Source organism: Oncorhynchus gorbuscha, linkage group LG04 (genome assembly GCF_021184085.1).
Source record: "Oncorhynchus gorbuscha isolate QuinsamMale2020 ecotype Even-year linkage group LG04, OgorEven_v1.0, whole genome shotgun sequence".
NCBI lineage: Eukaryota > Metazoa > Chordata > Actinopteri > Salmoniformes > Salmonidae > Oncorhynchus > Oncorhynchus gorbuscha.
Window position 1 is genome coordinate 83,184,963 of NC_060176.1, and position 14,977 is coordinate 83,199,939.

At 42.4% G+C, this 14,977-nt stretch overlaps 1 protein-coding gene across 2 annotated transcripts in view; it reads right to left on the reverse strand.

The window, feature by feature from the left end:
* The window catches only part of parp8 (poly (ADP-ribose) polymerase family, member 8), a 108,007-nt gene extending 93,950 nt beyond the window's left edge, over window positions 1-14,057 (reverse strand). The window contains exons 1-2 of one of the 2 annotated variants that reach the window (XM_046348214.1): window positions 13,362-14,057; window positions 11,371-11,425 (exon numbers count right to left, since the gene is read on the reverse strand). In XM_046348214.1, the coding sequence (XP_046204170.1) occupies window positions 11,371-11,425; window positions 13,362-13,452 (146 nt within the window). In that variant the 5' untranslated portion in view covers window positions 13,453-14,057. The remainder of the gene's footprint in view (window positions 1-11,370; window positions 11,426-13,361) is intronic. The other variant, XM_046348215.1, reaches the window with a different exon arrangement.
* Window positions 14,058-14,977: the final 920 nt, after the last annotated feature.

Genomic DNA, 14,977 nt, shown 5'->3' on the forward strand with positions numbered 1-14,977 from the left:
CATTGACTGATAGATGAATCAATTAGCCTCCATTTACTGATAGATGAATCAATTAGCCTACATTGACTGATAGATGAATCAATTAGCCAACATGGTTTTGTACCAATTATATAATAATTAGAGTAATTTAGCCAGGTGTTTTGATGTCCCCTTCTTCAGATGGTGTATAATACAGTCTATATGTCACGCCCTGACCTTAGAGATCCTTATTATTGGTTAGGTCAGGGTGTGACTCGGGGTGGGAAAGTCTATGTTTTCTATTTCATTGTGTTTGGCCCGAGTGCTGTTCCCAAACAGAGGGAGCTGTCTATCGTTGTCTCTGATTGGGAACCACACAATAGTTGTCCTTCTCATTTTGGGTTTTGTGGGATCTTGTTTTCTGTTTAGTGTTTTTTTTTGTTGGCCTGACCGAACTGTGCGCTTTCGTTTTTCGCTTTTGTTATTTTTGTTTGAGAGTTTTTGAATAAAAGAATCATGCGTTTTGGTCCACTCTTCCTACCACCAACGAGAGCCGTTACACTATAGTACAATATGCACAAAGATGTCGGCAAATTTCTCAGAAGAGACAAAAATACATCTGATAATTCTGGATCCTATTTTGACAGGTTGCACGTCAAAATATCAGTCAAATCAAAATCAAATCAAATGTTTATTGGTCACATACACATGGTTAGCAGATGTTAATGGTCACATGGTTAGCAGATGTTAATGGTCACATGGTTAGCAGATGTTAATGGTCACATGGTTAGCAGATGTTAATGGTCACATGGTTAGCAGATGTTAATGGTCACATGGTTAGCAGATGTTAATGGTCACATGGTTAGCAGATGTTAATGGTCACATGGTTAGCAGATGTTAATGGTCACATGGTTAGCAGATGTTAATGGTCACATGGTTAGCAGATGTTATTGGTCACATACACATGGTTAGCAGATGTTAATGGTCACATGGTTAGCAGATGTTAATGGTCACATGGTTAGCAGATGTTATTGGTTAGCTCACATGGTTAGCAGATGTTAATGGTCACATGGTTAGCAGATGTTAATGGTCACATGGTTAGCAGATGTTAATGGTCACATGGTTAGCAGATGTTAATGGTCACATGGTTAGCAGATGTTAATGGTCACATGGTTAGCAGATGTTAATGGTCACATGGTTAGCAGATGTTAATGGTCACATGGTTAGCAGATGTTAATGGTCACATGGTTAGCAGATGTTAATGGTCACATGGTTAGCAGATGTTAATGGTCACATGGTTAGCAGATGTTAATGGTCACATGGTTAGTAGATGTTAATGGTCACATGGTTAGCAGATGTTAATGGTCACATACACATGGTTAGCAGATGTTAATGGTCACATGGTTAGCAGATGTTATTGGTCACATACACATGGTTAGCAGATGTTAATGGTCACATGGTTAGCAGATGTTAATGGTCACATGGTTAGCAGATGTTAATGGTCACATGGTTAGCAGATGTTAATGGTCACATGGTTAGCAGATGTTATTGGTCACATGGTTAGCAGATGTTAATGGTCACATGGTTAGCAGATGTTAATGGTCACATGGTTAGCAGATGTTAATGGTCACATGGTTAGCAGATGTTAATGGTCACATGGTTAGCAGATGTTAATGGTCACATGGTTAGCAGATGTTAATGGTCACATGGTTAGCAGATGCTAATGGTCACATGGTTAGCAGATGTTAATGGTCACATGGTTAGCAGATGTTAATGGTTACATACACATGGTTAGCAGATGTTAATGGTCACATGGTTAGCAGATGTTAATGGTCACATGGTTAGCAGATGTTAATGGTCACATGGTTAGCAGATGTTAATGGTCACATGGTTAGCAGATGTTAATGGTCACATGGTTAGCAGATGTTAATGGTCACATGGTTAGCAGATGTTAATGGTCACATGGTTAGCAGATGTTATTGGTTAGCAGATGTTAATGGTCACATGGTTAGCAGATGTTAATGGTCACATGGTTAGCAGATGTTAATGGTCACATGGTTAGCAGATGTTAATGGTCACATGGTTAGCAGATGTTAATGGTCACATGGTTAGCAGATGTTAATGGTCACATGGTTAGCAGATGTTAATGGTCACATGGTTAGCAGATGTTAATGGTCACATGGTTAGCAGATGTTAATGGTCACATGGTTAGCAGATGTTAATGGTCACGTGGTTAGTAGATGTTATTGGTCACATGGTTAGCAGATGTTAATGGTCACATACACATGGTTAGCAGATGTTAATGGTCACATGGTTAGCAGATGTTAATGGTCACATGGTTAGCAGATGTTAATGGTCACATGGTTAGCAGATGTTAATGGTCACATGGTTAGCAGATGTTATTGGTCACATACACATGGTTAGCAGATGTTAATGGTCACATGGTTAGCAGATGTTAATGGTCACATGGTTAGCAGATGTTAATGGTCACATGGTTAGCAGATGTTAATGGTCACATGGTTAGCAGATGTTAATGGTCACATGGTTAGCAGATGTTAATGGTCACATGGTTAGCAGATGTTAATGGTCACATGGTTAGCAGATGTTAATGGTCACATGGTTAGCAGATGTTAATGGTCACATGGTTAGCAGATGTTATTGGTTACATACACATGGTTAGCAGATGTTAATGGTCACATGGTTAGCAGATGTTAATGGTCACATGGTTAGCAGATGTTAATGGTCACATGGTTAGCAGATGTTAATGGTCACATGGTTAGCAGATGTTAATGGTCACATGGTTAGCAGATGTTAATGGTCACATGGTTAGCAGATGTTATTGGTTACATACACATGGTTAGCAGATGTTAATGGTCACATGGTTAGCAGATGTTAATGGTCACATGGTTAGCAGATGTTAATGGTCACATGGTTAGCAGATGTTAATGGTCACATGGTTAGCAGATGTTAATGGTCACATGGTTAGCAGATGTTAATGGTCACATGGTTAGCAGATGTTAATGGTCACATGGTTAGCAGATGTTAATGGTCACATGGTTAGCAGATGTTAATGGTCACATGGTTAGCAGATGTTAATGGTCACGTGGTTAGTAGATGTTATTGGTCACATGGTTAGCAGATGTTAATGGTCACATACACATGGTTAGCAGATGTTAATGGTCACATGGTTAGCAGATGTTAATGGTCACATGGTTAGCAGATGTTAATGGTCACATGGTTAGCAGATGTTAATGGTCACATGGTTAGCAGATGTTAATGGTCACATGGTTAGCAGATGTTAATGGTCACATGGTTAGCAGATGTTAATGGTCACATGGTTAGCAGATGTTAATGGTCACATGGTTAGCAGATGTTAATGGTCACATGGTTAGCAGATGTTAATGGTCACATGGTTAGCAGATGTTAATGGTCACATGGTTAGCAGATGTTAATGGTCACATGGTTAGCAGATGTTAATGGTCACATGGTTAGCAGATGTTAATGGTCACATGGTTAGCAGATGTTAATGGTCACATGGTTAGCAGATGTTAATGGTCACGTGGTTAGTAGATGTTATTGGTCACATGGTTAGCAGATGTTAATGGTCACATACACATGGTTAGCAGATGTTAATGGTCACATGGTTAGCAGATGTTAATGGTCACATGGTTAGCAGATGTTAATGGTCACATGGTTAGCAGATGTTAATGGTCACATGGTTAGCAGATGTTAATGGTCACATGGTTAGCAGATGTTAATGGTCACATGGTTAGCAGATGTTAATGGTCACATGGTTAGCAGATGTTAATGGTCACATGGTTAGCAGATGTTAATGGTCACATGGTTAGCAGATGTTAATGGTCACATGGTTAGCAGATGTTAATGGTCACATGGTTAGCAGATGTTAATGGTCACATGGTTAGCAGATGTTAATGGTCACATGGTTAGCAGATGTTAATGGTCACATGGTTAGCAGATGTTAATGGTCACATGGTTAGCAGATGTTAATGGTCACATGGTTAGCAGATGTTATTGGTCACATACACATGGTTAGCAGATGTTAATGGTCACATGGTTAGCAGATGTTAATGGTCACATGGTTAGCAGATGTTAATGGTCACATGGTTAGCAGATGTTAATGGTCACATGGTTAGCAGATGTTAATGGTCACATGGTTAGCAGATGTTAATGGTCACATGGTTAGCAGATGTTATTGGTTACATACACATGGTTAGCAGATGTTAATGGTCACATGGTTAGCAGATGTTAATGGTCACATGGTTAGCAGATGTTAATGGTCACATGGTTAGCAGATGTTAATGGTCACATGGTTAGCAGATGTTAATGGTCACATGGTTAGCAGATGTTAATGGTCACATGGTTAGCAGATGTTAATGGTCACATGGTTAGCAGATGTTAATGGTCACATGGTTAGCAGATGTTAATGGTCACATGGTTAGCAGATGTTAATGGTCACATGGTTAGCAGATGTTAATGGTCACGTGGTTAGTAGATGTTATTGGTCACATGGTTAGCAGATGTTAATGGTCACATACACATGGTTAGCAGATGTTAATGGTCACATGGTTAGCAGATGTTAATGGTCACATGGTTAGCAGATGTTAATGGTCACATGGTTAGCAGATGTTAATGGTCACATGGTTAGCAGATGTTAATGGTCACATGGTTAGCAGATGTTAATGGTCACATGGTTAGCAGATGTTAATGTGTTGTATTGGATTTGCCCCAAACATCACATTTTGTATTCAGGACAAAAAGTTAATTGCTTTGCCTCATTTTTTACAGTTTTATTTTAGTTCCTTGTTGCAAACAGGATGCATGTTTTGAAATATTTTTATTCTGTACAGGCTTCCTTCTTTTCACTCTGTCAATTAGGTTAGTATTGTTGAGTAACTACAATGTTGTTGATCCATCCTCAGTTTTCTCCTATCGCAGCCATTAATTAAACTCTGTAACTGTTTCAAAGTCACCATTGGACTCATGGTGAAATCCCTGAGCGGTTTCCTTCCTCTCCGGCAACTGAGTTAGGAAGGACGCCTGTATCTTTGTAGTGACTGGGTGTATTGATACACCATCCAAAGTGTAATTAATAACTTCACAATGCTCAAAGGGATATTCAATGTCTGATTTTTTTCTCAATTTTTACCCATCTACCAATAGGTGCCCTTCCTTGCGAAGCATTGGAAAACCTCCCTGGTCTTTGTGGTTGAATCTGTGTTTGAAATTCCCTGCTCGACCTTACAGATAATTGTATGTGCGGGGGGGTATAGAGATGAGGTAGTCATTCAAAAGTCATGTTAAACACTATTATTGCACACAGAGTGACTCCAACTTATTATGTGACTTGTTAAGCACATTTTTACTCCTGAACATATTTAGGCTTCCCATAACAAAGGGGTAAAGACTCAATAAATTTCCAATTTTCATTTTGTATTAATTTGTACAAATTTTGAAAAACATAATTCCACTTTGACATGATGGGGGTATTGTGTGTAGGCTGTAACAAAAACAACATGTGTTAAAAGTCAAGGTCTATACCAGGCGGTGTCGGAGGAAGGCCCTAAAAATCATCAAAGACTCCAGCCACCCTAGTCATAGACTCTCTGCTACCGCATGGTAAGCGGTATCGGAGTTCCAAGTCAGAGCGCCAAGTGTAGGTCCAAGAGGCTTCTAAACAGCTTCTACCCCTAAGCCATAAGACTACTGAACAGCCAATCAAATGGCTACCCAGACTATTTGCATTGACCCCCCCCTCCCCCACTGCTGCTACTCTCTGTTATTATCTATCTATCATAGTCACAAATAACTCTACCTACATGTGCATATTATCTCAACTACCTCGACACCGGTGCCCCCTATATACAGCCTCCACATTGACTCAGTACCGTAATACCCTGTATATAGCCTCCACATTGACTCTGTACTGGTACCACCTGTATATAGCCTCCACATTGACTCTGTACCGGTACCCCCTGTATATAGCCTCCACATTGACTCTGTACCGGTACCCCCTGTATATAGCCTCCACATTGACTCTGTACCGGTACCCCCTGTATATAGCCTCCACATTGACTCTGTACCGGTACCCCCTGTATATAGCCTCCACATTGACTCTGTACCAGTACCCCCCTGTATATAGCCTCCACATTGACTCTGTACTGGTACCCCCTGTATATAGCCTCCACATTGACTCTGTACTGGTACCCCCTGTATATAGCCTCCACACGGACTCTGTACTGGTACCCCCTGTATATAGCCTCCACATTGACTCTGTACCGGTACCCCCTGTATATAGCCTCCACATTGACTCTGTACCGGTACCCCCTGTATATAGCCTCCACATTGACTCTGTACCGGTACCCCCCTGTATATAGCCTCCACATTGACTCTGTACCAGTACCCCCTGTATATAGCCTCCACATTGACTCTGTACCGGTACCCCCTGTATATAGCCTCCACATTGACTCTGTACCGGTACCCCCTGTATATAGCTTCCACATTGACTCTGTACCGGTACCCCCTGTATATAGCCTCCACATTGACTCTGTACCGGTACCTCCTGTATATAACCTCCACATTGACTCTGTACTGGTACCCCCTGTATATAGCCTCCACATTGACTCTGTACCGGTACCCCCTGTATATAGCCTCCACATTGACTCTGTACCGGTACCTCCTGTATATAACCTCCACATTGACTCTGTACTGGTACCCCCTGTATATAGCCTCCACATTGACTCTGTACCAGTACCCCCTGTATATAGCCTCCACATTGACTCTGTACCGGTACCCCCTGTATATAGCCTCCACATTGACTCTGTACTGGTACCCCCCCTGTATATAGCCTCCACATTGACTCTGTACCGGTACCCCCTGTATATAGCCTCCACATTGACTCTGTACCGGTACCCCCTGTATATAGCCTCCACATTGACTCTGTACCGGTACCTCCTGTATATAGCCTCCACATTGACTCTGTACTGGTACCCCCTGTATATAGCCTCCACATTGACTCTGTACCGGTACCCCCTGTATATAGCCTCCACATTGACTCTGTACCGGTACCTCCTGTATATAACCTCCACATTGACTCTGTACTGGTACCCCCTGTATATAGCCTCCACATTGACTCTGTACCAGTACCCCCTGTATATAGTCTCCACATTGACTCTGTACCGGTACCCCCTGTATATAGCCTCCACATTGACTCTGTACCGGTACCTCCTGTATATAACTTCCACATTGACTCTGTACTGGTACCCCCTGTATATAGCCTCCACATTGACTCTGTACCGGTACCCCCTGTATATAGCCTCCACATTGACTCTGTACCGGTTCCCCCTGCAATTCTGTTCCTGGGTGTAAATCATACTCCACTTACCGTACTTCCAATAACTAAATGACATTTGTTATAACTCCAGGTGTGATGTCATAGCTGACACCTCATTATTCTGTCTGCTGACATCATTGAATCTTAATTCAGATGTTTTAAGAGTTTTTGGAATCCGTGGTCACATAAAAACCTGAGGGACATTTTACAGTAATTTTACAGTACAGTAAGTTTTACAGTAAGTTTTACAGTAAGTTTGCAACTGCACAGTTCTTCCAGTAAACGTGTTCTTGTGTAAAACGTTCCGTGTAAATTGTTAAAAGTAGTCCTTGTGCATAGAGTTGTATGGTTTTTAAACATTGAAATTAATGTTTTTGTTTGGCATACATTTAAATAGAATCTGAGTCTCAGCGCAATTCTGTTTCCTGTGGAATTACCCAGCAACAACCACAGGAGATGGTGGCATTTCCTTCAGTAAGCAAAACCAACACACAGACACAGACACAGACACAGAATAACACACAAACACACACGGTAAGCAAGTCATGAGAGGTGTACACTTACGTGATAAATCACGAGAAGCCAGTGTTTAAAGGATATATTGGCATGGGTCTGGTTAGGCCAGAGATGGGAGTTGAGGTTTGACAAACCGTGCCAATATGTCCTCCAAACACCGGCTTCTCAGGCATCATCATTTTTATACAACGGGTTAACCAACATATTACAATAATGATTCACATATTTTCATTAAAAACTTTATTTTATTGAATGTATTCACATTATTTCATCCTTCCACAAGATTTTAGTCCCGACACAAATCTAGGGTCGCTACCCAAGCCGGCTGGTTGTTCGTTCTATCAGTTCTGTGCCAGTGTAACGGATATGAAACGGCTAGCTTAGTTAGCGGTGCGCGCTAAATAACGTTTCAATCGGTGACGTCACTTGCTCCGAGACATTGAAGTAGTAGTTCCCCTTGCTCTGCAAGGGTCGTGGTTTTTGTGGAGCGATGGGTAACGATGCTTCGTGGGTGTCAGTAGTTGATGTGTGCAGAGGGTCCCTGGTTCGAGCCTGGGTCCTTCTGTAGCTCAGTTGGTAGAGCATGGCGCTTGTAACGCCAGGGTAGTGGGTTCGATCCCCGGGACCACCCATACGTAGAATGTATGCACACATGACTGTAAGTCGCTTTGGATAAAAGCGTCTGCTAAATGGCATATATTATTATTATATATTATTATTAGTATAGGCGCGGGGACGGACTAAAGTTATACTGTTACACCAGAGACGAGACCCAGTCGTTCAGTCTTTTTGTTCTGGATCTATGGACGAGACCCAGTCGTTCAGTCTTTTGTTCTGTATCTATGGACGCGACCCAGTCGTTCAGTCTTTTTGTTCTGGATCTATGGACGAGACCCAGTCGTTCAGTCTTTTTGTTCTGGATCTATGGACGAGACCCAGTCGTTCAGTCTTTTGTTCTGTATCTATGGACGAGACCCAGTCGTTCAGTCTTTTTGTTCTGTATCTATGGACGAGACCCAGTCGTTCAGTCTTTTTGTTCTGTATCTATGGACGCGACCCAGTCGTTCAGTCTTTTTGTTCTGTATCTATGGACGAGACCCAGTCGTTCAGTCTTTTTGTTCTGTATCTATGGACGAGACCCAGTCGTTCAGTCTTTTTGTTCTGTATCTATGGACGCGACCCAGTCGTTCAGTCTTTTTGTTCTGTATCTATGGCAACCCAGTCGTTCATTCTAAATGATCCATTACCATACCGGCTGGCAACGTTCTTATCCCTTGCTTGCTAGCTTTTCAACTATGGCTAATTTACAGTCAAAGAGTGCAGCCAGAATAACAACAAAGTAGCTGCATTTGCATTAGTTTAAGATGTTTTCTAGTGCCATTTATTTGGATACATCCATAACAATGAGCTAATGAGGAGCGATTTCACCTGGCATTGAAAATGTGCTCACTTTCAGGACACTGCTGTTCAGAGGAGCTAGCCAACAACACAGCTAACAACACAGCCAACAACACAGCTAACAACACAGCCAACAACACAGCCAACAACACAGCCAACAACACAGCTAACAACACAGCCAACAACACAGCCAACAACACAGCCAACAACACAGCTAACAACACAGCCAACAACACAGCTAACAACACAGCCAACAACACAGCCAACAACACAGCCAACAACACAGCCAACAACACAGCCAACAACACAGCCAACAACACAGCTAACAACACAGCTAACAACACAGCTAACAACACAGCCAACAACACAGCCAACAACACAGCCAACAACACAGCTAACAACACAGCCAACAACACAGCCAACAACACAGCCAACAACACAGCTAACAACACAGCCAACAACACAGCTAACAACACAGCCAACAACACAGCTAACAACACAGCCAACAACACAGCCAACAACACAGCTAACAACACAGCCAACAACACAGCCAACAACACAGCCAACAACACAGCTAACAACACAGCCAACAACACAGCTAACACAATCACTACAAACTGAAACTGGACAGACCACAAACTAGCTGCATTTAGTTTTCTTTGACCTTTTTCCAATTGACATTTCTTTGTGTATATCCATAAAAAGGGAGGGACAGAAAACAAGGTTTATACAAATCTCCGCTGTTGAAAACTAAATGTTAGTCTAAAATAAATGTGAGATAATGTTGAGATGCTTTTTATAGTGGAGATAAAGGTTATAAATTGCCTGGCTGGGCTGATGAGACAGTGGATTGCACAGTCAGATGGAACAGAGTAAATAGTCATTTTAACATTATACATTTAGCCAGTGGTAGCTTGTGGAATAGACACCAGCTGGAATGAGGTTTTAACCAATCAGTATCAGACCCACTCGCTGTATAAACACACACACACACACACCAAGTTGCATGAGGTGTACACACACACCCCTAAACACACACACACACACAGACACACCACACACTGGGGGGGTGAGAGGGATTACTTATCCTATCCTAGGTATTCCTTAAAGAGGTGGGGTTTCAGGTGTCTCCGGAAGGTGGTGATTGACTCCGCTGTCCTGGGGACAACACAGACACACCACACACTGGGGGGGGTGAACTCTGACCTTGCAGAGTCCAGACAAATTGTGTCATCCCAGTAACACACACCATTCATTAGATAACCCATGTGAACCATTTCCCTGAACAACTGAACAACCAGCCCTGGGGACAACCAGTAGGCAAGCCATGGCCCAGTAAGATACTGTGTATCAATGTTACAGAATGAATGGCCAGTAGGATACTGTGTATCAATGGTACAGAATGAATGGCCAGTAGGATACTGTGTATCAATGGTACAGAATGAATGGCCAGTAGGATACTGTGTATCAATGGTACAGAATGAATGGCCAGTAGGATACTGGGTATCAATGGTACAGAATGAATGGCCAGTAGGATACTGTGTATCAATGTTACAGAATGAATGGCCAGTAGGATACTGTGTATCAATGTTACAGAATGAATGGCCAGTAGGATACTGTGTATCAATGTTACAGAATGAATGGCCAGTAGGATACTGTGTATCAATGTTACAGAATGAATGGCCCAGTAGGATACTGTGTATCAATGGTACAGAGTAGGATACTGTGTATCAATGGCACAGAATGAATGGCCCAGTAGGACACCGTTTTATCAATGGCACAGACTGAATGGCCCAGTAGGACACAGTGTATCAATGGTACAGAATAAATTGCCCAGTAGGACACAGTGTATCATTGGTACAGAATAAATTGCCCAGTAGGACACAGTGTATCATTGGTACAGAATAAATTGCCCAGTAGGACACAGTGTATCATTGGTACAGAATAAATTGCTCAGTAGGACACAGTGTATCATTGGTACAGAATAAATGGCCCAGTAGGATACAGTGTATCATTGGTACAGAATAAATGGCCCAGTAGGATACAGTGTATCATTGGTACAGAATAAATGGCCCAGTAGGATACAGTTTAATCAATGGCACAGAATGAATGAATGATGTCAACCATCTAAGAACTTTGAACTGTACCTTCTGGAGCCTTTGGAATAAGTGAAGGTGAAGGTGGCGTCAGTATATCTGAAATCTGAAATAAGAAGAGGGGAAACAGAACCGGTCAGAACGGACATCAAGAAGAGGGGAAACAGAACCGGTCAGAACGGACATCAAGAAGAGGGGAAATAGAACCGGTCAGAACGGACATCAAGAAGAGGGGAAATAGAACCGGTCAGAACGGACATCAAGAAGAGGGGAAACAGAACCGGTCAGAACGGAAATCAAGAAGAGGGGAAACAGAACCGGTCAGAACGGACATCAAGAAGAGGGGAAATAGAACCGGTCAGAACGGAAATCAAGAAGAAGGGAAATAGAACCGGTCAGAACGGAAATCAAGAAGAGGGGAAATAGAACCGGTCAGAACGGAAATCAAGAAGAGGGGAAATAGAACCGGTCAGAACGGAAATCAAGAAGAGGGGAAATAGAACCGGTCAGAACGGAAATCAAGAAGAGGGGAAACAGAACCGGTCAGAACGGAAATCAAGAAGAGGGGAAACAGAACCGGTCAGAACGGACATCAAGAAGAGGGGAAATAGAACCGGTCAGAACGGAAATCAAGAAGAAGGGAAATAGAACCGGTCAGAACGGAAATCAAGAAGAGGGGAACCGGTCAGAACGGAAATCAAGAAGAGGGGAAATAGAACCGGTCAGAACGGAAATCAAGAAGAGGGGAAACAGAACCGGTCAGAACGGAAATCAAGAAGAGGGGAACCGGTCAGAACGGAAATCAAGAAGAGGGGAAATAGAACCGGTCAGAACGGACATCAAGAAGAGGGGAAACCGAACCGGTCAGAACGGACATCAAGAAGAGGGGAAACAGAACCGGTCAGAACGGAAATCAAGAAGAAGGGAAATAGAACCGGTCAGAACGGAAATCAAGAAGAGGGGAACCGGTCAGAACGGAAATCAAGAAGAGGGGAAATAGAACCGGTCAGAACGGAAATCAAGAAGAGGGGAAATAGAACCGGTCAGAACGGAAATCAAGAAGAGGGGAAACAGAACCGGTCAGAACGGAAATCAAGAAGAGGGGAACCGGTCAGAACGGAAATCAAGAAGAGGGGAAATAGAACCGGTCAGAACGGACATCAAGAAGAGGGGAAATAGAACCGGTCAGAACGGACATCAAGAAGAGGGGAACCGGTCAGAACGGAAATCAAGAAGAGGGGAAACAGAACCGGTCAGAACGGAAATCAAGAAGAGGGGAACCGGTCAGAACGGAAATCAAGAAGAGGGGAAATAGAACCGGTCAGAACGGACATCAAGAAGAGGGTTATTATCCACTACTACACAATGGCAAGATACAACCACAGGGAGATTAAAAAAAAAAAAATCCCTTCAACAAATGCCGTTTCCATGGCAACATCAAAAGGGGTTCCACTGACTGACCAAATATGTAAAGGAGCATAAATTGTCGGACAATATCACATTTACACAACCGTTACGTTATGTCCGGTTGAAATGTAACGTCAATAGGCAAATGGACCAGTCGGCTGGTGTCTTCAATGTTATGTCTGTCTGTCATATTCTGTAGGGATGTTTAACCAAAGCCTATTGTCATCATGACAAGAATATTAATATATTCCTATTTCTCTTCAATGTGAAATAATTATCATCATTTCAAACTATCCGTATCAAGGCCTACAAATGTTTTGCCAGACAAAAATGTAATGATAGACTATAATGGTGTCTGGGTTTTCCCAATTTAATCATCACGCACAGCTATCAAATGCAATTATTTAGGCCTAATGATTAGATTAATTTGTTAATGATATTGACAACTGTCAAGTCTAGATGATGCTATTGCTATTGAAGGCAGTGATGTAAAATGAGTGTGTTCCTCAACATACACTAGACCACATAACCGAACGGTTGGAACACACCACTACCACCACTGACTAACTACACACACACACACACACACACACACACACACACACACACACACACACACACACACACACACTCACCAGAGAAAAGGCAGTCTTTCTCTGCCTTGCTCCTTTGAATTACGATGTTGACGTCTTTTTGTATTCTCTCTTGTCTTGAACACATCCCCATGAAATAAACCCCACGGGAATGGCTTCTCTGTTTTAATAAGCGACAAAATAAGATCCCATCAAATGACTTGATGTATTTCCAGTGAAATTGACATTTGCAATGGAGCGTGGATGGCTGAGCAGGCTGGTTGAGACGGCTTTTCGTTATATTCCAGGTGTGTTTTTGTTGTTGTCGGATTGGTTTCAACTCGTACGGGATATCATCTCGGATAACAATAGATTATGATAGGCCTTAATATGCAGCGGGAGCAGGAATCGGCAGTAGTTCCGCACCTCGATGGATTTCATAAAGACAGCCTGTTTTACACCGGAAGCCCCAGTCTCCACTCTTCATCACTGTGCACGGTTCAACCTTCCTAGCAATGGCGATTTCGAAAGCTACGGGATAGAAAGCTCGACCGGTCTTAAATTGAAACCCACATCGCTTGCGCGGTTTTATTATATCTAGAGATGAACAAAACAGAGGATCTCGAATAGTAAACTTTGCCAGATGCTGCCCGTGGAATCAGCCGCCGACAGTTCCCGTCGGTGTACAATAAACTATGCTGATGTCAGAGCGTGTCATCCACTCATCTATTTGTCAGATTGTCACGGACTGGAAGGAAGTGTAAACTCATAGTGTGACTTCATCCACGAGAGAGCTATGGACAGAGAGAATAAACGATGCTATTACGAAGGGCATGTGATGCACGCCTGAATATGTCCGGTATAGCCAGCCTACCTACCCATCAACCCAAGAAACAGCTTCCTAACATTTCCAACCTGCATTCGGGCAGACCTACAGTAACATAGTACATGTAAATAAGGGACACTCTTAATAAAACACATTACATTTCGGTATGGTATGCGTTCATTTGTGGATGTCCATCATCTTTATCGTGTGATATGTTTTAAATTGCAATTCATATAATACAGATGTACAATATAAATGTCTGCTAAATGACTTAAATGTAAATGTAAATGTACAATATGTTACGCATTCCAATGAACATTAGCTAGATGGCTAATTCTAACATGAACTAGGTGGTTAATGTTAGCTATGCTGGGGATTAGGACTAAGGGGTTTAAGGTTAGTGGAAGGGTTAGCTAACATGCTAAGTAGTTGCAAAGTAGTACGTAGTTGTTCATTAGCTAAAATGCTAAAGTTGTCCATGATGAGATTCAAAACACGCAACATTTAGGTTGCTAGACGTTTGCGTTATATTTGCCCGCCCATCAATGTCAACATCAATGACATGTTCCACTCATTTCCAGGAATGCCTGAATAAGTACATCCATTTTGTGAGGTTTATGTGTATTTACGTGTGTGTGTGTGAGAGAGATGTTTGAGGGCAGCAGTACAGAAGCCAGTAGCTGGTGGGAGAGCTGTTGACAGCATTGATGACAGAGACCAGGGCTGAGTAGGTTTGTCATGTCCGCCCACACAACAGTCGGCCAGGCTAAAACCCTAAACAATCAGTACTGTGTCCAATTCCTGCCTGCATGAAGGCACAAACCCAAAACCCTTTCACCTGTGGTTTAGAACC